General features: G+C 37.3%; 1 protein-coding gene across 4 annotated transcripts in view; it reads left to right on the forward strand.

Moving 5' to 3' along the window:
* LOC130435361 (rho GTPase-activating protein 42) overlaps positions 1-22,018 on the forward strand; it is a 105,942-nt gene that overhangs the window by 70,053 nt on the left and 13,871 nt on the right. Inside the window, exons 5-20 of one of the 4 annotated variants that reach the window (XM_056765937.1) lie at positions 2,636-2,737; positions 3,254-3,364; positions 7,829-7,933; positions 9,491-9,620; positions 10,185-10,285; positions 10,359-10,468; positions 11,028-11,084; positions 13,648-13,726; positions 14,050-14,089; positions 14,362-14,424; positions 14,765-14,842; positions 15,953-16,037; positions 16,143-16,201; positions 16,309-16,414; positions 17,190-17,349; positions 20,015-20,165. In XM_056765937.1, coding sequence (XP_056621915.1) covers positions 2,636-2,737; positions 3,254-3,364; positions 7,829-7,933; positions 9,491-9,620; positions 10,185-10,285; positions 10,359-10,468; positions 11,028-11,084; positions 13,648-13,726; positions 14,050-14,089; positions 14,362-14,424; positions 14,765-14,842; positions 15,953-16,037; positions 16,143-16,201; positions 16,309-16,414; positions 17,190-17,349; positions 20,015-20,165 — 1,537 coding nt within the window. The remainder of the gene's footprint in view (positions 1-2,635; positions 2,738-3,253; positions 3,365-7,828; positions 7,934-9,490; positions 9,621-10,184; positions 10,286-10,358; positions 10,469-11,027; positions 11,085-13,647; positions 13,727-14,049; positions 14,090-14,361; positions 14,425-14,764; positions 14,843-15,952; positions 16,038-16,142; positions 16,202-16,308; positions 16,415-17,189; positions 17,350-20,014; positions 20,166-22,018) is intronic. The other 3 variants (XM_056765938.1, XM_056765939.1, XM_056765940.1) reach the window with 3 other exon arrangements.

A 22,018-nucleotide genomic window follows, 5' to 3' on the forward strand; every position in this document is an offset into this window, starting at 1 on the left:
CTTATTTCTGCGATAACAATCTTCTGCATGTACAATATCCCTTATGCATTAGCTAACATGGACTAAATGTTCCTAATGCATAAATATTTCTTAGTTCATGTTAATTTCACCATTCACAAATAGATTTTTTTTAATGAAAAGTTGTTAATACACAGTAAGCTAACATGCAGTAAGCATTAGCAGAGATTCTTTAAAACTTTATTTATTTAAAACATTAAGTGTTAGCAATAATGCATTTACTAATGTTACTGTGACAAATATAATGTTTCGCAAAGTGTAACAAAGAAATTCAGGATTACGGTTCTTACCTGTTGGATAACTGGATCACTTTTTTGACACTTTTTATTTATCAAGACTGGACATATTGCAGGTTGGAATCAAATGTAAATATTTCACAAGTCCATAGTCCACAACCGCAACAAAGCAGCATCCACTGTTCACGGTCCAAATAAAGCCTCTGTTACCTCACATGCTCCCACTCAGAGTTACTTTTAAGGTGCAATAAAGAAGTAGTGCATTTTTTTAATTTACATATTTTAGAATATACAATAACTCTAAAATTCAGAAATTGTATCTCTGTCTGAAAGGCCCTATAGGCTGGGAGCTTAGGTGTGAAAGCAGTCTGAATGCAGACACGAGCATCTGAAGATGCAGTTCTTTTGTGGAAACTCATCCTCTTTCATGGCGTTTTTGCACTGAAAAAGTTGTATGCCCAAAGATATGAAGTAGCACACACAAAAGATATGATAGCAATAATGCACATTTACATGAGATTAAGACAGTTTTATCAAAATATGTCCATTTTACACCATTGTGAGTGTCATGTGCATGACCAGGTAATACGAAAGGTTCTTCACAGCGATGCCATAGAAGAACCTTTTCCACCACAAAGAATCTTTAGTGACACAGAAAGGTTCTTCATATGTTAAAGCTTCTTTATTCAACCAAAAATGGTAATGACATTATGAAATGTAGTCACTCTCCCTGGAATGTATTCTAGATATTGTTGAAAGGGATGTAGATGTATTGTAGAAAGACCCAGAAGTAAAGACCTTGTCATGAATACTCAGCCCCATGCATTTCCAAACATGCAGGAGAAGTTGAATTCATAAGAAACTTCTCACAGATGTTTTCCATTAGTTACTAAAAGGTTCAAAATAAACATCATAAGTAGACCATACATGTGCTCTGTATTTGACAATTTTGTAGCTGTATGATAGATCTGTGCGGATCGAAACAAGTCTAAAAATCTTCCCTCCTTCATAAGTCTTGAATAACATTTGGTTTGGCATTCATTGTCTCTGTTGTTTCTCTGTAGTGAAAATATCTTGAATGCACGAGAGATTTGAGAGCTACAGTAAAGGACAGACTATATAACTGTTTCAATATGTTGCTTACAATCTACCGAATGTCTTCCGAAGATTTGAAATATAGTGTACAAGTGATATGACTTCTTTCATGATGTTTTTTTGCAACTTTTTCTGAGCTTGACAGACATGGTCAGTGTCATTGTATAAAAAGCATTCACCGAAGATTCTTTTCGCGGCTTGGCAATGACGGGTGAGAACGTGAAAATATAAAATCAGTTTTTTGGAGCACTTTTCCTTTAATGAGTCAGCTCTGAGGCTTAACAGAGCTACCTTTCTGTCTTCACCTGTCAGGCAATGAAATCTTATTAAAAGATGACCCGTAGACCTTAGACGAGTTACACTCAAATTGCAGTTAAGGTGACTATGCAGATTTTCAATATGAGATCAGAAAGAAAGTTTTTTGCTTTGCTCCACCGTACCTCTGTTGAGAACAGAGATCAATTCATCTTGCGAGCACATAAGCACGTATGAAGTATAAAATCATCTTAGTTTAGTTTGTGCCATTTTATATCCTTTGGGGTGACAGTTCACTTATTTGCATCCAATACATCAATTTAAGCTTTAACTGTATATATCTACAATACCTAGACATCTCCCTGGGGTACAGGAACAGCGTCTGTGTGAAAATGATAAAGTATTAGAGTGCCACCTAATGGTCTGGTAGACACATCACATGCTGACGTTGGACCTAAAAACAATAACAGTATAATCCATTATAAAATAATAATGAATTAATGTTATACATTAATATATACAATTAGATTTTTTTGTTTCACTAGATCAAAGGTTCTCAACTCTGGCCCGCGAGATCCATTTTCCTGCAGAGTTTAGCCCCAACTCTGATAAAACACCTGAAGAGGCTAATCAGTGACTCCTGGAACAGACACGTTCAACTTACTGTTGGGCTGCGCAGATTGTTTGACATGTCGCATTAAAGTATCGCGAGAGCAATTCAAATGTGTACCGAGCAATCTGCACTTGAATCGCTTTTGCGGTACTTAAATCTATAATACGCTGATAAATTTGCGCAGCGCCGCATTAAGTTGAACGCATCTATTCGTATAGACGCTGATTAGCTTGTTCAGGTGTTTTATATTAGAGTTGGGGCTAAACGCGGCAGGAAAATGGCCAGAGGTTGAGAACCACTGCACTAGATAAACACATTATTTTTTTAATACTTTTGGATATTTACAGAGGTTTATATCACTGACTTGCACATGAATGCAAATTAATTACAAATGACAAATTGCTGCTGTGTTTTATAGGAGGGAAAGAAGAAATTTGACAAGGAGACAGAGAAGTATTATTCAACACTGGAAAAACATCTCACCCTGTCATCCAGAAAAAAAGAAACAGCTCTACAAGAGGTGAATCATACAGCAAACATTAGATTTATAAGCCTAGATTCACATTTTCTGAAGAAGAAAACAGGGCCTAAGAATTGATAGTGTTTAAGTTATTTGATATTAATTTAAGTGAAGAGATTCCCTTTTAGACTTTTTTTATGAATAATGTTGCATCGGAGATGTTTTCAGTATTGAACTGCATATTCGCTGTACGTGTATTGGAGGCTATTAAGAGTGAAATGTGTAAAGACAGACAAGACAAAAACCCATTATTATTATTAAACATATCACAATTTTTGTGGTTGTTTAAATGTTAGTGTTTTAATCCTTTAGTTTGTGTTTTTGTCTTGATTCTTTTCTGACTTTCAAAGATGTTCCTGCACGTTTTCCTACACAGAAAATTATCCCACAGCAGTGACAGCAATTCTCAGATATAACCATTAACCATATCTAAAACACGTTCAAATAAGCGTGTGATCCTGACAGTCACGTCTCCGTCCGTCTCCAGGGTAATGACACTCTTTCTTCACATTGCAGGCTGATGCGCAGATTGATAAGGACAGACAACTCTTTTTTGATGCCTCGCTAGAATACGTCTTCAAAATTCAGGAAGTCCAAGAGAAGAAGAAATTTGAGTTTGTTGAGCCGGTAAATACTACATTTTGTCATGACACTCTCACCCTTATGCACACATAGAGACACAGAAATACGTATTATATGCATGTCAAATGTCCAACATGTTGTGAAATGGCATGATGAGAATGAAGCCATCTGGTCTGTAATAGTTTTGCAGCCAACAGGAGATGACCGAGCTGTTTATGAGCAGTGAAGTCATAATCTCACTGTTCCGTGATGCCAACTTACTTAAAACTTCAGCTGTCATTTTCTGTCCTACAACCTACTCTCCAAACTTGCACTGTTTAGATAGAAAAAATGCAGTTATTAGAACATGTAAGTAGTTACACATTAAATTCCATAGAAGAGGAATGAACAATGCAATGAACAATCTGAAGCCCTTTTTATTTGGTGTTATGTTTTGTGTTAGTGGAGAACAATAGGAGTAAAATGTGTTTGATCATAACATTTGGATGTAGTTAAAGATTTGTATGAGGGTCAAAGACGTTGAGATGTCCCCATCAAAATAAATTTTATCTCTATAGAAAGCACATTAAATGTAAGAAAAATGTCTACTTTATGGTTTTAACTAAGCTTTTGGAGAATAAAACGTCATATTTAAATATATAAAAGAATGGGGGAGCATATAACATTATTGACAAACTAAGGATAGTGGCAAATTTTTTGAAATGTAAAATTACAACTAATTACCATTTGGGCTGAAAGTAATGCATATCACAAATTGATTTTTGCTGTAAATATGGCTGACAAGAATGTTACACTAAATAATAATTTAGTGGGCATCTAGGAAATCAGGGAAAAATGCATGATATTTATTTTTTGCTCCGAAAACAAAAATGCAATTAAATTAAACAGAAAACGTTTAAAAAAATGTAACAACAACAACTTAAAGCAGTATTACACTTATTGTTTTTACGCTCAAACCCTTTTTCTTCTTTGACCCATAAGCATATCTATAAATGCTCCATGCTGATGCGTCCTGGATAACAATGAAGCACTGCCTACTCACCTGTTAATCATCACTACATTAAAACAAGGGTTTTAAATATTGCTGGTTACTTGTAGATCACAAAAAAAACTGTTAGAAAAGGTGCAAAAAAACATTTTTCACAGAAGGTTACTAGTATTCTTTTACAAAATGTTCACGTGTAATATACCTTTTTTTTTTACTGTTTTATATACAGATTTATCAAGTATTTTTGAAATACGGTCAAAAACTGTCAAATTACAGAAAAGGACTCCAAATTTACTATAATTTTACGGGAAAATCCGTTCTCTGTTAGCTTTCCTGTAGCTCAGTGGTAAGAGCATTGCGTTTACAGGTTGTGGGTTCGATACCAGGGGATTGCAAATACCTATGTAAAATGTATAGGATAAAGCAATGTAAGTCGCTTTGGATAAAAGCGTCTGCCAAATGACTAAATGTACATGTACATGTAATTTTAAGTAAAACTGAGAAAAACTGAGAAACCCGAATAATATTATAGGAAAAAATATTTTACAGAATATTTTTTTGGCCCCCCAGCAGCCAGAATTGTTTTATAATGTGACCAGGAGAAAAATAAAAAATACTGCTCTAAAATACACTGTAAATTTATATGCAATTTTTTTTTATAAACTTCTCTAAGATCTAAGTGTATTCAACTGTGCTCTTTTGAGACACCATGATTAGAAGTAATAAAGACTATTTTCCACAAACTTAATGGGACCTTTCGTACACCCGGCGCAATGCTGCGCAATTGTTTTTGCTAGTTTTAGCTCAACGCAGTTCTCATTTTCCCGTCCTGCATCGCATGGTTTAAAAAGCAATTGCATTTGTGCCCATTTGTGTGCCAATGGGCATATGCAGGTGTAAAAAAGAAGTGTGTTCAGGTGCATTGTTGGGGCGTTGCCATTTTGAAGAACTGAAAGTAGACTGCGCCAGAGACCAACTAAACCTGTTCTAAAGCCTAAAGTCAATGGTGCAATATATTTTTGGTTATATGAATAGCGCGTTAGTAATATGTGCTTATAGCCGGGTGAACAGCACTCGTACATTCTGCTTATTCCACACAGAGGTACACGCAGCAGCACACAAACATGTCAAATATTAAAAATAAATAGACTACAATGTAAAAGATTATATAAAAATCTCGCTTGTCCTGTAGATGGTGTGCTCCTGCGCTTTAACCTTGTGCACAAGCAGATTCGTTTGCTCTCTGGAGAAGGGTCAAGTCTCTGTTCTTGCAAATTCCGCCACGTAAATAGCGAATCTGCCATGACGCGAACACAACCGGCTCTTAAAGGGAATGGGAGATGAGACTCTGATTGGTTTACTGCATGTTTTGCCCAAAACACACCCATGATTCATTAGGAGGGCTTGCATATATTCACAATGAGGCAAAAGCTACATCATGTAGCCAGACATTTTAATACAAACTCATTGAAGCTCAATGAACCATTCTACTTCATCCAAAACCAAGTCATCTGGGCTGGGTTTCCCAAAACCTTCTTAACACTACGTCATTCTTAAGTTATACCTTAATAGTGGTACCGATATATTCTCAAGAATGACGTAGTGATATAAATGTTATGGGAAACCCAGCCCTGAGCTATACAGTTTGTACTAAATTTCAAACTATATACTGACATTTAAATTAAAGTTATATTTTGTAATAATAACACCATACATGACACAATTGAGTTATTAACTCTCCTGAGGTTCAAAAGAGTAACCTCTTAGCAATATTTTCCTCTTACTGTAACTCATACTGTAGATGGGTATGTGTGCGTGTTTACTGTTGTGAACACAATCCACAGTATTAAACATAAAATTGCTTTGAAATAAAGTAGCTCTTTGTTCAGTTATTTGCATATTTGTATCAACTCCAGCGGATGTCTAAATTTGCACTCAGCATACAGAGCTCCACCAAAACTGCTTCACCTCAAATATGAACGCAACCGACATAACATATGACTCATTCCTGCATTAGGCATATTTACACGCGTAACCGAGGGCTAATGTGAGCCAGAGAATGTGCTGTGTAGATTGAGAGGGCTTTCAAAGTGTTTATCACCTTTCATGAGGTAAACAACACACTTAATCTCCCAGAAGCACTGCAGTTGGTCTAATGTCGAGTCTCTGGGTGTGATATCCACATCTTTGAAGTTTTCAGCCAGAACTAACCCTAAGTGCTGCGTCAAGAGCAAAAGAACATGAAACAAAGTGCTAAGCTGGCATTTTTTGCACAAAAATACAAGTGTAACACACTTGCTTGTCAATATTTAGAGGAATATTCAGATTCCGAAGTTATTAAATTATCTGTTGACAACATCTTTGACATGCTGTCAATTACCATAAAAATCAATCTCAACACGTCCCTTGGTTTTTTGATAAAACAAACAAAAACGTAAAATTGTCAACATGCTTGGACTTATAGTAAACATATTTTTACTCATACAATGAACATTTAAACTAAAAAAATATATGAATTAGACATAAAATATATGCGTTCAAACATGAAAAGTTTGATAAAACTGAACATTAAAATCAGTAGTATCTTTTCTTTATGACCAGATAGCACAGATACATCTGTAAATTTCTGCTAGAGATCTGTAAATCATCTGCTGTGCAAAAACATTTGCAGAAAACATACAGTCTAAATCATAAACATCTTACAGACGTCTTCTAGATGTCTATATGACAACTGACAGGAAATGTCTCAGAGACATATTGCAGATGTGGAAGCAATCAAAAAAGTATGTCTTTTAGATGTAAATGCAGACATGGGATTGACATTTTTCTTGATAGCACACATACATCTGGCAGACATCTATTTGATGTCTGTATTTACTGTACATTGGCAAGTAGTTTTTATTGTTTGTTCATCTGCAATACGTCTCTGAGATGTCTCCTGAATTTAGAATGTATATAAAACTGCTCTTTCTAAGAAATGTAGCAGATGTTTTGACACGGCAAATGTTTTCCAGACCGCCAGATCTTTAGCAGATATCTGGGCAGATACACTGAGGTGTGAAAGGTGTTATGATGGGAACAAACAGGGACGGGGGAAGAATATATGCACTTATCTGGTTGATTTGACATGACACCAAAAACAGAACTTGTTAAAATACATGAATGAAATAACTAACTAAAAGCATGGTTTTAAATGCTTCTTTTGTCTTATTTGAAGTCATTTTAAGTCCCCCCTAGAAGCTTGTCGAGCCCAACTAGTGGTTCACCCACCCCCGGTTTTAAAACACTTCGCCTTAGATGAGTTGTTTTGACCTGAGAATATTGTTTGACCTCTGACCTATATGTTGTGGATTTGTCAATCTTTTTAAGTTTTTTTTTTTTAACCACATCTCACCCCTCCTTTCCAAATAACACAAAAGCATTGTGAAATCCCTGTTTGCACTGACGAAAAGGGAAGAACTTAGTTTGATCTGCTATGTTGTGTAACATCAATAATGTGACTTTCTTTATTTGGTTTACAGCTTTTGGCCTTTCTGCAGGGCCTGTTCACATTCTACCACGAGGGATATGAACTGGCCCACGAATTTGAGCCCTACAAACAACAGCTACAGTTCAACCTGCAGAATGTAAGTGCACGTCTCCTACCAGTCCAACATTTCCTCAATCACCTTTTTCACTTTAGCCTCCTCTTTGACCAGAAACGTGTGAAAGTGTTTCGGAAGATACTCCCAGAGCCGCATGGTGTTAACAAAGGTCGTGTCACGCGCATATAAGAAAGGTCAAAGCTCGACAGGGAATGACTTGGAGCTCGTGTCTGTGCTGTAACCTGCTCTGTGTCTTTAGTGCTGGTCTGTTATAAAACGCTTCCTCCTGCTCGTGTATGGCTTGCTGACCTTTCACCCCATCACAGTAAGCTCTGGGTTTTTGTGTGCATGCGTGTCGCGGGGTCTCAGTCTGTGGAGATCTGTGCTGCACTTCTGCGGCCTTTATCCTCTGAATTAATAATGCTGTGAGAGCGTCAGACATCGGCTCTGACTGTACTTTATTCTGGACATGTTGATCAGAGAGATGTCTTTTATTTAAGGACAGGCATCTTTAATAGTGTTGAAGTGTCTCTGAATGAGATATTGGGCTGTTATGTCAGTTCTCTAGAGGGAGAATATGGGCACATTTATTTAATTTGTTTCAGCAACCTAGGACAGACAGAATTGTTTATGCGCTTGGTATTTATGGTTGATATTTTGAGGTGTACATCTGAATATAGGAAAGAGCTGTTTTGGTGGGGAGCACGTTCTACAGCCAATTTTTTTAATGCATCATGGTCCTATTGTGGTTTTTGAACATATATTAAAATATAAATTAGTGAAATCAAAACAGATGTTTTTCTCTTATGGTTTAAGTAGGGGCATGTTTGCCTTAAGGATATCTTTAAACTGGTGTATTCTAAGACAATAACAAACCGGACATTAAGAATACATAAGCATTCAAAACTAATGACATCATTCTGCACTTCTGCTTCTTATCAGATTCTAGACAAAATGTGAAAGAAACTATTTGGCTATTAAAGGGGACCACCAAATACTGTATGTCCCACCCTAACTTTGTGTTTCAATTTTTTCAACTTATCAAATAAAACTCCACATTTTAAAGCACTTCAATGGATCTTTAAAATGCCATATATCACTTGATGTCCTTAATACAGAGAAAATATATTTTCTGATGAACTGTCAGTTATTAAATCATGTGTACAGGTTATAACTCGTATATTTGAAAATATATAGAATAATACACCGTTATATAATAAAATATTACAATATATTGAATAATACAAAAAATTGCCACTTTTCATTTATTGAAAATTATAAGCACTTGGTTCAATTAAATGAAAATGCAGGGTTGGCTTGCTCACTGGGAAACTGTATTTATTTATTAATTAAAAATGCATAATATATTGCTTTATATTTTCCAGTTTATTCCCTTTTTTTTTATAAGGCATTATTGGTGTAACACATCTGTACATGGTCCTCTAATCTACACATATTTCAGCTGTTTCCTCAAACAAGACAACCAAATTAAGTCATTATAGGGGCTCTCTCAAATAGTTCCCTCTGAAATGAAAGGCAACATGGGATGTATGATGCTTATTATTCGTGTGCATATGTGTGTTTGTTTGTGGGATGAAGACAAGGAACAACTTTTTGAGCACAAAGCAAGAAGTCGAAAAGCTGATGAGCAGAGTTCGGTCTGCAGATCAGGACCAGCAGCCCCCGGGCCAGTGGACCATGGAGGGCTACCTCTACGTACAGGAGAAACGTGAGTGCTTTACAGAGCCTGTGGTCTTCATGGCCAGACACTTCTTTAAAGTTTTATAAAAACGGGACTCTAGTTTATATAATATGTTATCATGTGTATGTATTTTATCTGTTTGACTGCCTAGTCTTTTAGCTTCCAAAATCTAACTTTTGAGGAAATACCGATCCATGATTGCTGTGTACATGTAAACAAGATTAGATTACATTTGGTAATGATATAATTTCAGATGCTACAGTTTGATCTGTGGAGGAGTAACATTGCCACCTAGTGGACTGATACATATTTTAGTAATGTGTCAGTATATATTTAAAATGTATAAGATTTAATTGTGTATATATATAAAAGTTAATTTAATTTAAAGTTAGTTTAATTGTGTATATATTGTAAAGAAATGTGTTTTTGGCAAAAATGTATTTGAAACACATATTTTTTGTTTATGCATTATTAATATCTTTTAGATATAAATGCACATGTGTGTGAACTTGAACCAACTCAGTTTTTCAAAGATCTTTTTTTCTTTTAAAGAAGGTTACTCTGTTACTTCATGTCTTTTTTGTGATGCAGGACCTTTGGGTTGCACGTGGACACGCCATTACTGTACATACGATAAGAGCCTTAAAACCTTCAGCATGTGCAACACGGAGGCGAAGGCCACAAATAAACAGGTACAGAACTGCTCATATGACTGCTGTAGGTTCTGTTTAAAGTCATCTCAAACTCGATCTCGTCTTTACTCAGAATGGAGTCACAGCGAGTTCTTCAGAGATGTTCAAACTGAAGTCCTGCATTAGAAGGAAGACAGACTCCATTGATAAACGCTTCTGTTTTGATATTGAGGTGGTCGAAAGGTGAGGAATTTTTTTTTCTTGATTTTTTTTCCAATATTTCCTCGTCTTCATGCATAAATCTGTATGACTTTCTGTCTTCAATGAAACCCGAAGAAGTTTTCTTGAGTTTTGGTCACTTTTATTGTATAGAACAGAGCTGCTTATCCATTCTGTAAAATGTCTCCTTTTGTGTTTCACTTAAGAAAGAAGTCATACATGTTCACGGTGACATGAGAGGTATTAAATGAATGAATTGTAATTTTGCGAACTGTTCCTTTAATTCTTGATACTGTTTCTCTTTTCATTTTCTGCTTTAATTTTTGTCTTCTGTATGGTTCTAACTGTCTGTCTGTTTAAACACTGACTAACAATGCCTTCTTTTTCCTTTTTTTAAAACCACATGTGCACTTGTTTGATTATACACATTTTACTAACTCTCAACCGATCAGAATTGTATATTGGGAAGTAGTTTGTTATCGTGACTTTGTTTGTGTAAGGTTGCCTTGTTTTATTTTCTGATTGTTTTACCGTGTATGTTCCTTGTATTTCCCCTGCCCCTTCTCTGTTTATTTCAATCTAGAAATGCCACCTATCGTGGAACTCTTTTCAGACCACTGCAATTTTTCTGTAAAGTCCGGTATGTGACCAGCCCAGCGTCTTAAAGCGCAGATGCATGTTGAAGCTCATAAGTGCCGCTTGTGATCTCATGCATTTAAAATTCCGCTCTGAGACAATTTCTCACCCAATCACTTTGAAAGGATTGCATGTTGATGACCCAACACACTCCCTGCACTCGTAATTGATGCAATAACAGTGTGATTTGATTTAACTGGCTGTGTGGTTTTACCCTTTCAACATCACTTCGAATCTGAAAACACAAACTATCACTTCACATCCATAAATGTAAAACGTTTTCTTTACTGTACTACATCTATTTTAAGCTCTTCTTCAAAACATAGTTGGCTACCTACCTAGGTCACTACGTAGTTATCTTACTGGCACAATACTAATGCAAAGGGCTATTCCAAAAGGTAGGCAGAAACATTGTTCTAAATAGATACCTAATTTGATATATGGTATGTTACTATGCTCATGCAACTTTACAGCCAATTTCACTTTAATGGGGTTATATGACACAGCAAAAAAAATATTATCGTTTGTTTTAGATGTAATACAATGTGTATACACATTTTAAAGTTAGAAGACGCAGTATTTTCCACATACCGTGCATGTTTATATCTCATCTTTGCCCCGCCTCTCTGAAACATGCGAAAGTTTATCTCTCTGAAAAGCGAGGTCTTCTCTGATTGGCCAGTCAACCAGTGCATGGTGATTGATCGAATACTGAAGTTGTGTGACATGAATATAACGCCTCTTACCATATTTGGAACATCAGGTTCCAAAGCAATTGTGCTGACAGGTACGCCCACCTTACATGCGTGTCATGTAGACGGTCTTGGTCAAATCATACCAGTGCCTGATGTAGATTTGTGGGGGTGAGGTTACACGAGGCGTTTCAGGCAGGTCCTGCTGAGCATTCGCTTTAAGATAGAATGCGTCTTTTGTTCCATCACTTTAATTTTTGCAATTTTACTTGCTAAAACATGCATGAGTAACACACCAAAGACACCGAAAAACACATATTTGCCCCATATGAGCCCTTTAATTTCACTGTAGGTCATCCACACAACCCCGCTTACTGTAAAGAACAGAAAAATCACATTTCATACCATCACCTCTAAAGCAACACCGCTGGGTCCTCGCTCTAACAAGCAGGATTATTGCTGTCAGTTGATAATATAGTTCACACATTCACGCTGAGACATCAATGACAGCTGTTGAACAGGCATACAGTATGAACGGTGAATTAATCTCTATGAATTTATACCTTACAGGTACAGGTTACCCAAATCAAGTGTGACTAGATTCATTTATATTTGTGAATTAATTGCGTAATTCTCTAAATGAAATGGCAGTTTGAGGTTGTTTCTGACTGGACCATGTGTGATTGACATTGATGACTCATTTTTGTATTTAGCTCAATCGCATAAAGCCGTGGTTTTCAAAAAGTGCTGATTCATTGTGAGTTCCTAGGACAACCCTTGTAATGGACGTTGTTTAAAATAATATATATCTTTTTTATATTGTCATGCAGTAGTTTATCACATCTACTCAGTAATTGCAACATGTATACAGTACAAAACTAATGCATTTTTACTTGTGCAGTTTATATGCAATTAGGTAGGATATTCTGCATTGATTTGTCTACAAAGTTCAGGCTTGCAAAAACATCTAAGCAAATCAATGTTACCTTGTTTTCTCTCCCAATGGATTTGCTCCAATAGATAATTGAGGAAATGTCAACGTAAAAATCTTGGGAATAAAATCTACAAATTTCTGGTTGTTAAGATTTTAATTAATTTGTTTGAGTAATTGTAATTGAACAAATTATTAAGTAAAACCAACTAAATATTTAGTATGTTAAATTTAAATTGGTAAAATTAAGTTTAATTATTTATTTTGTGTTGAGACTACATCATTTTTGTAGCTATAACTACCTTGGCAGTTGATCTTTAGTTCCCAGCATGCTTTGTATTTGACTGCATTAGGAGATTAATTTTCAAGATAAACTGTCATTTTAAGAGCTTTTCAGTAAAAAGAAAGAATTTTAATTTATTAAACAGTCACTGTGCTAATGCCACTACAGAGACCACCAGCCTGTTCTTACTTCAAAATCTATGTTGTAAAAAAATTATATTTCAAAATGAAAGTAAGTGATCTTTGAAGTTTTAGTAAGACACCTGTTTTTGTTCAGCGTAATCTTTTTTTTGTTTACTTTAAGCAACATGTACATGTTATTTTAACGAAAACTAATGTATAATAGTGGGGGGGGGTTTCAGTGTATGGACACAAAACCACTGAGACATTTCTTAAAATACCTTAATTTGTCATATACAGATTTTAAATCAAATGAGGGTGACTAAATGATGAAAGAATGTGTATTTTCTTTTAATGCATAATATTAATAATTTAACCAAACATGATCACAGTTCCAAGAAGTCCTAGATTTTCCAGAGAAATATTATGATTAAAACATTGTGAAACCGACAAGCCTACGCTTTACAGGGTCTTGATTTAGTTAGAGTAGCATATATGAGGTGTTAATGTTGTCTGTCTGGTTTGTGCTGTATTCTCCTCAGGCATGGCATCATTACGCTGCAGGCGCTGTCTGAATCCAACAGGAGACTCTGGCTAGAAGCTATGGATGGCAAAGAGCCGGTGAGTTATCTCTCTCACTTCTTTATTTCTTCAAAAACAGATCTCAGATCCTCAGGCTTTGAAATAAAACACTGTGGTATGATGGATGAACGTGGAGTTTGGAAGTGTAGACTGTGTTTGGGAGTTGCTTGGATCAGTTTTGGCGCCCCCTAGTTTCTGCTGTTAGATTCTGCAGTTAAATTAGTGGTGCTTACTAAAGGATCTGTTTCTGCAGATTGTTGAGGTGTTATGTTACTGTATTATTGTGGTTCCAGTATTTTAATTACAACTAATTTACAAATAAATACTGTAAATAAATCAACTGATTATTTCTTGTCTTTTAGATATACAATCTTCCTGCTATTCTAAGTAAAAAAGAAGAGAGTAAGTGTTTGTGATTGTAGCACTTTCACAATGCTGTATCTTTATTATTTTCACACATTTTTACCGTACATCACTTCTGACCTCACATGCCCTTCACAGATTAACCGTGTTTAACACATCCTCATTAAGATAATGAGAGATGTTTCCTTTAATCTGTCTCTGCTCACTTATTGCTTCACACAAAGTCAATAGTAATACATTGAGTAAGGGCTGAGTAAACCGTGTCCCCCTGGGTGTGTAATCTATTAAACATGCTGTTTTGTCTTTTATAGCATATTTAAATGAAGCTGGCTTTAATTTTGTGAGGAAGTGTATACAGCTGGTGGAGATGAGAGGTGAGTTGTGTGTTTACTGGAGGATTGACTTCCACAAGATATATTTCCTGAATATCTACAGTATACTGTATTATTACACAATTTTAATAGTCATCATCAATTTTTGTAAGAGAACTTTATTTTATTATGTAAAAGAGAGCATGAAACAATGCAAAATAAAAAAGAAAGAAAGACATGGCCACTACTACATGTTCAGAACCGGTTGGTTCAGATTACACGACCAGTCAAATACTTGCTGTCAAACTTTCCAATTACATTAAAACAGCTCTTATCATGTTTTTGACATTCTATTTTTGGAATACGGCAGTGATGTGAATACGTGTGTGGTTTATTCTCTCAGCAGGGCTCAGCACTATGGGTTTGTACAGAGTTGGTGGAATAAACTCAAAAGTACAGAAGCTCATGACCACTGTCTTCTGTAAGTCACCTCACTGATCTATATATGATAACCAAATCAATGATCTGGTCAATTTGATGTTTACAGTACATTTATGCATTTGACACTTTCATTCAAAATTCCCCATAAATACATTTGTACTATTCAAATATAAACAGCCATAAAAAAATTAAGAGATCATTTCAAACTTATTTCTAGTTCTTCTGAATTTACTATTTATAGTTATGCGTTTAGGTTTCATTTTGTGAACTAATTAAAAGTTTCTCCAATGTTTCAAATAAAAATTATATTTGCATTTATTTGCAAAAAAATTAAATAAGTCCATATTCACTTTTAAGCAACACATAGTATTTGTACATGTATTTAGAAAAAAGTTAAAAAAATATTTTTTATGTGATGACCTGGGGTTTTTATCCCAATTTCCATGTGTCTTGTCATTCTGTTGGTATTTTGCATTGCTGTTGGATGACTTTGTCACTCCTGAGGATTGATTTTGTTGAAATTCAACAAACACTGAACAGGAATGGCCACAATACATCTAGAAATGCTAATTTAGCTCACAAATTTGCAACGGTCTCTTACGTTTTTCCTTTATATTCCTAACGGTGCATTTAGATGAACAATTTGTTATTCTGTGTTTCCTGAAAGTGTAACACATGGACTTTGTGTTATCAGTTGAGAACTGTTTGTTTCAGACTAGGGAAGCAAAACTGGTTACAAATTACTTTGTTTTTCCTCGCATTCTAGCCTCACAAACATTGTCAAGTTAATTTATTTTGGTACGTTTTTTTGAATTTGTGACATCTGGTTGCCATTAATTTTCCGCTGTTGGGTCACAATAAATATCTGCAAAATACATCGATAAATCCCAAAAGTCAGAATCAAATCCTACACAGACACTCCAGCTGCCTTTCTTTAAATCACTCCCTCAAAACGTCCATACAGCCTCCATATATCACAGTTTTCTGTAATACGCACAGAAGTAAACATGAATACATTGTTTTTATTTCAAATCAACAGTATGCTTTGAAGAAAAATCCACAGTTTTACATGTTTCGATAGTTTGGTTAAAATCCTGAATAATCGGCATACATTTATGAATAATGCTGTGTGTCCGGCTTTCCCCTTAAGCACCCAAAGCAGCTCCAGATATGGATCTTGACCCAGAAACCTGGGACAACAAGACCATCACCAGCGGCCTGAAAAACTACCTCAGGTTAGTCAATTCCTGAGATAACAGATTGATACGATCACTGCGGGGGAATTACTTGAAGAATATTATGTGCTTTTCTTCTGACGTGTTCTTGTCTTTGTCCACTAGATGTCTGTCTGAGCCTCTTATGACATACAAGCTCCACTCAGACTTTATTATGGCAGTCAGTAAGTTATAAAGTTCTTGTATATGTTACGTTTTGAATCCAAATACTTTCGTTTATTTCATTGATAACGGTTTGTCAGTTTGACTGACGGTGGTGTGTTTTTGACAGAATCTGACGACCAGAACTACAGAGTGTGTATGATTCACGCGCTTGTGCATAAACTACCTGACAAAAACAAAGAGATGCTGGAGACTTTGATCAATCACTTGCTCAAGTATGTCTTAGACTTCATTTGCAATCAGTTTAGTTATTTTAAAAATGTAAAAAACATATCAATAATGTTATGTTTTAAGCCATACTATCCAAGTCAATGGTTCTCAACAGGGGGGCGTGGCCCACAAGGGGGTCCCAGCTGATGTCCAAGGGCTAATATTTTAAAATATTTAAGAGCATTAAAATACAGTAAAAACCCAGAAAAACAAGATATTTCGGTAACACTTTAGTCAAGGGATGCACCGATACCATTTTTAAAAAGACAGAGTACGACCACCTATATTTGTTTTCTGGTACTCTTGTTTTTACATGTATATGCTTTTAGTTGTTTTTCTTGTATTCAGTTCGTCTCATGTACAGCTGCTTTGTAACAATGAAAATTGTAAAAAGCGCTATATAAATAAAGTTGAGTTGAGTTGAGTACTCGCGGATACCCATGCCTGTACTTCACATCAGGAGTTTATTGAGGCAAAAGCCATAGTAAATGGTTTGTTAATAGCGAGAATTGCACCTTAAAATAAAAGTATTTCCGATATTTCATATTATTTTGCCATTTTTATAATGAAAGTTAATGTCAAGCTCTAAATTATTTTATTGGGTAGAAATTTTGAGTTTTTGGGAGTGGGAGGGGTCTTTGAATATTGTTGAATACAATGGGGGGGCCTGGAGTCAAAAAGGTTAAGAACCCCTGATCAACATTTAAAGGCTGGAATGTGATTTAATTAATGTAATGATCTGATGTATGTGTTTAATGTGCTGTGTGTTTTTCTCTTCAGTGTGTCCACTCACAGTGACAGTAATATGATGACTGTGTCTAATCTGGGTGTGATCTTCGGCCCCACACTGATGCGCTCGCAGGAGGAAACTGTTGCTGCGATGATGAACATCAAATTCCAAAACATTGTGGTTGAAATTCTCATAGAAAATTTTGACAAGGCAAGTGACTCCTGGACCAAACAAAGTTTAAAAAACACATGAACATATGACACTTTATAGTAAGAACCAAAGAATTGTTAAGACTCATTTGGAGCATTAAAGTTTATACTATCGGTAAGCTGTCATAGCTGCAAATATTTTTGAGACACATTTACATTTAGTCATTTACTCCTAAAATCAATCACATAAAAATTTATCCTAAAGTCAAAAAATACCTACAGTAGGCCTATAAATATTTATTTAATTTCCTGATATCTTAATTTTCCAAACTTTGCATAGTGTTCTCTTTTACCGTCATATATTGTTACAATTAGTTACGCTGTAAAATCTGGTTAATTATGCGGTACATTGCGGGCCGCAATCTAAAGCGTGACCAGATATTTTTTAGAATGGATTGCATAGGAACAAAAAGTAAGTGCTAGTGTTAATGTGTCAGATGTGGATGAAAGAGGTGAGTCTTTAGATTGTAGTCTGAAAGCAACCAGGGGCCCGTTTCAGAAAGCAGGGTAAGAGCAAGAGGGGTAAGTCAACCCCAGAAAACGGAATACTCAGGGTTTTTGGTTTCAGAACGCGAGGTATGTCAAACCCACGGTTAATCAAGCCCATTTCAGAAATCGGGGTATCTTATACTCCAAGTGAGTAACCAGAGTAACATACTCCGTGAACCTAACCTGGTCGGGAGCAGGTTTTATTCCGCAAACCCAGGGTGTGTTATCTCCACCCCTTTAAGAAGCGCGAGTGGTGTTGAAATTGCATACGCCATTTGTTTATTGATTCGTGTTCCTAATCACGCTCAATTTAGTCACACAGACCTTAAAATGGCATGTCCGTTTATTCAGGAACTCATAGATGAAGAAGCTGAGAGAGAGAGAGTTACATTTATGTCGGGAGAGAATTGTGAGGCCCTGTTTGGACGTTTTATCTTAACTTTTAAGTCCAGTTTAAGTAGTATATTTAACATTTCCCAATCAGGCATCCTACTAGCAAGAGCATTTTATTTCTTTAAACTTTCCTGAATGAATGATGTTATTGTATTTCATATTCAGCTGCTGCCTAGATCTTTTATTGCAGAAGGATTGCACCTACTTGAGAGCGATAGAGAGAGCGAGAGAGTTAAATATAATTTCCATTTTCACAGTTTCAACAATATAAATATAAAAGTGATTGACATATAAACTTGCGCATTGACACGTGCAGCAATTTTCTCCCACTGCTGCGGCTGTGGTGCTCTTTTTTCTAAATATGTGCTCATATTCACCGTACGCTTGTAACAGTATTTTCAATTCGATTGACGAGAAATAAACAGAGCGCCATTTGTCACGTGCTGTTGCCATGGTGAATCGTGCTAACTTCACTCAATTGATGATGGCTTTTCATCGCCATGCTGCACGCGCATAACCTAGGGTGAACTTACTCAGAGTGGATTGAACTAACTCAAAAAAGCTGGTCTGAAACTGAAAACTCAGAGTAGCGATTCTCTGAGTAAATCAACTCAGAGTTCAGATTTTAACTCGGTGTTGGTTGAACTTCCTTATTGAAACGGGCCCCAGAATCCACAGTAAAAGTAAATAACAAACAAATAATACACAGAAGATGTCAAAATAACTCATTCCCCGCCAGCCTTTAAAAAAAAAACGCCAGCGTTTTTTTACATTTTCATCCAACTTTAATGGTTTACAGTAAATTTTCTCAGCAGAGTTTCAGCTGCTTTTAAACAAAAGAAACTGTCAGGATTTGCGCAGAAGAACCCAAACGCAGGCAGCAGTACGGGGAAACAAAGAGAACTCTTTAATGAATAAACAAAAACCCACGATGGGGGAAAACAGGACACAATAACAAAGTAACAAAACAAAAGACTTCCCACGAGGGGGCAAAAACTAAACTAAAGCAAGACACAAGGTCCACGAAATACAAGAAGTACATGCACCGAATCAGCACAGGACAATGAAACATGAGAGGTATAAATAGGGAAACAAACACAGGATAATTAATAGGGACCAGGTGACACAGATCAACCACTAAGGGAAAGCTAACGAGACGGAAAGGGTCGGAACAGACGAGACTCGGGGAGAGTATGGAAAGCCACAAGGCCAAAAACGTCTCTCCCCACATAAAACAGGGAATTCTGTTTGGGTTCTGCCTCAAGACCAAGAATTAGCCAACAATGATAGGCAGAACCGTGACAAGAAACCATATTCTTCTATCTTCATTTGTTAGTTTTTTATCACTCCACAGATGTGGGTAGGTTTCTTCAAAAATGCATCACTTTGATTAAACAGCTGAGATAATTAACGTTTTTTGTCAAAGATTGCGCCCAGATTACACTCAGAACAATCATTAAAAACCGCTAAAACATATACGTTCTGGGATTCTGTACTTTTTCCCAAAGGTGTGTAATAGCGCCACCTGCTGTACAACAGTACAAACACTGGTTGCCGTAATAACTCGTGAAACACATGGCGGTTAAATAGTTAAAAGCATTCTTCTGCTACCTTGTGTTACAAATGGCATTTTGCTGTTGTGTATTGTATTGTGGAATGTAGCAACAATAGGAAATTTCGTGCTTTAAACAAATGCATTTTAGACAAATCAAATATATATATTTTGATTGTCAGATTGTTATTTAATAAAGTATATTTGGCTGACTTTTAGTTTATCCTCACAGATATTTCACCAGGCTCCCGATCAGAACATCCCGCTGCCCCAGACTCAGTCTCAGGCCGGGTCACGCAGGACCAAGGCCATTTGCCTCATGAGTGGACCACGCAAACCCAAGAGCCTCTACACACCCTCACTGTGCCTGGCAGATGCAGACAGTGAGTCTCACACTAGCAGTAATCCTCAAATCTTACAATAACTCTGTATCCTTGTGGGACTGTGCGTCTAGGCTTATTCACATTTAACCACCAAACCACAACAGGGATTTCACGCTTATCCCCAAAATTCAACAAACATTTTGAGTTTTTATCACAGACGTTATTAGACTGTTTCAAATGTTTTATCTAATGGCTCAATGTCACGGCCCTGTCTGTTTCCCCATGTCTATCTCCCTCCGTGACCCAAGGACTACATTCACCTTGATCCTCTGCACTCCCTGATCTGTCCCGTATTAGCCATAATCTTCACCTGCCAGGGATCTCCATGATCACCCGGACACTTTATAAACTCACTCTGGTTCCACTGTCATTGCCTAGTCTAGAATGTAATTTGTGTGTATGCTATGGTTATTGATATTTTGTTCCTCATTTATTCCTTGTATTCTATTTATTATTAAAAGGACTATTGTTTGGAAGCATCTCACCTGTATTCTGTGGCATTCCATAACAGAGGACAAGACCCCATATATATGGATTATTTCTCACCTCTCGAGAGGTCTTCCTCCAGTTCCAGCTCAGCCAAGACGGCCGTCCTCTGGAGAGTTACGTCGAGGTTGGTTGGGATAACCGCTCACTAAATTCATACTTTCTGATGGGATTAGATGATGACTCCCATCAGTGTCTGTCTTTAGAGTTCCGGGACAGACCCGTGGGGGAGTTTATCGCCTCATCCTGGATGAGACTGATCATCATCTGGTCACATCGGAAAGCATGTGCACCGCAACAGGGTTCTCAACCTCAAACGGCTATTACTCTTCCACTCATTACTCACGTGCCCATCAGATCCTCCACCAAGGCACGGTGAAACCTCGGGTATTGTGGCAGCACCATACTCAGAAATAAAATCAATCCTGCACCCCGTCGCAGCACACCGAAGTCTGCACTCAGTGGCTTTCTTCCGAGCTAGGAAGGCGCTGTTCACCCAAGCCTGCATGCTCACCCTCTCCTAAGCCAACACTCAGTCTCCCCAGACTGCATGCAGCCATTCTCAAGGACCCCACTGCTTCATTACTCACAAGTTACTCAGACTTCCGCTCCTCCCGGTGGAGCAATTGCTCCGGGAGTTTGATCCTCTGTTAACTGTAGAGATTGCCACAGACCCAGAGCCTTCTTCAATGTCCCTCAGAGAGTTATTCCCGAGTCATGCTCCTCGAAGCCCTCGACAATGTGACTTCTCGAGCTCTCGCCAGCGTGCCTCCTCGAGTCCTTTTTAATGTCCCAAGAACCATATCCAGAGCTTCAGTGTTCCTGGAGCTGTCTCCAGAGCTCAGCCCTGACTCATCTCCAGTGTTACCCGAGCCATCTCCAGAGCTCAGCCCTGACACTTCTCCAGTGTTCCCCGAGCCGTCTCCAGAGCTCAGCCCTGACTCTTCTCCAGTGTTCCCCGAGCCGTCTCCAGGCTCAGCCCTTCCCAGGACCTCACCAGAAGGCCACCTCCGTGGCCATGGTGGTGTTGGCTGTCGCATGAGCCTCACATCCGGGGGTCTCGATATGGAAAATTTTCAGGGGCGGACATCTTGGTATCCCGCCATATGGCTTAGGAGATTGATGGCCAAAAAGATGTCCCATATGCCTTGATCATGGTTACATTAGGCAACATCTTCACAATGATTATGGCAGCCAACATCTTCTGCTCCCCCGGCTACACAGTCGCGGCCAAGGAGGCCTTCAGCCCCAGCTTTCCTGATCCCTCTGACACGGCCACAGAGGCCGTCAGCTCCAACTCGCCTGGCTCTCCCCTTAACCGCCTTATCTTCCATGGTCCCCATGATTCCCTGTTCAGGGAGTATGCC

Source organism: Triplophysa dalaica, chromosome 14 (genome assembly GCF_015846415.1).
Source record: "Triplophysa dalaica isolate WHDGS20190420 chromosome 14, ASM1584641v1, whole genome shotgun sequence".
NCBI lineage: Eukaryota > Metazoa > Chordata > Actinopteri > Cypriniformes > Nemacheilidae > Triplophysa > Triplophysa dalaica.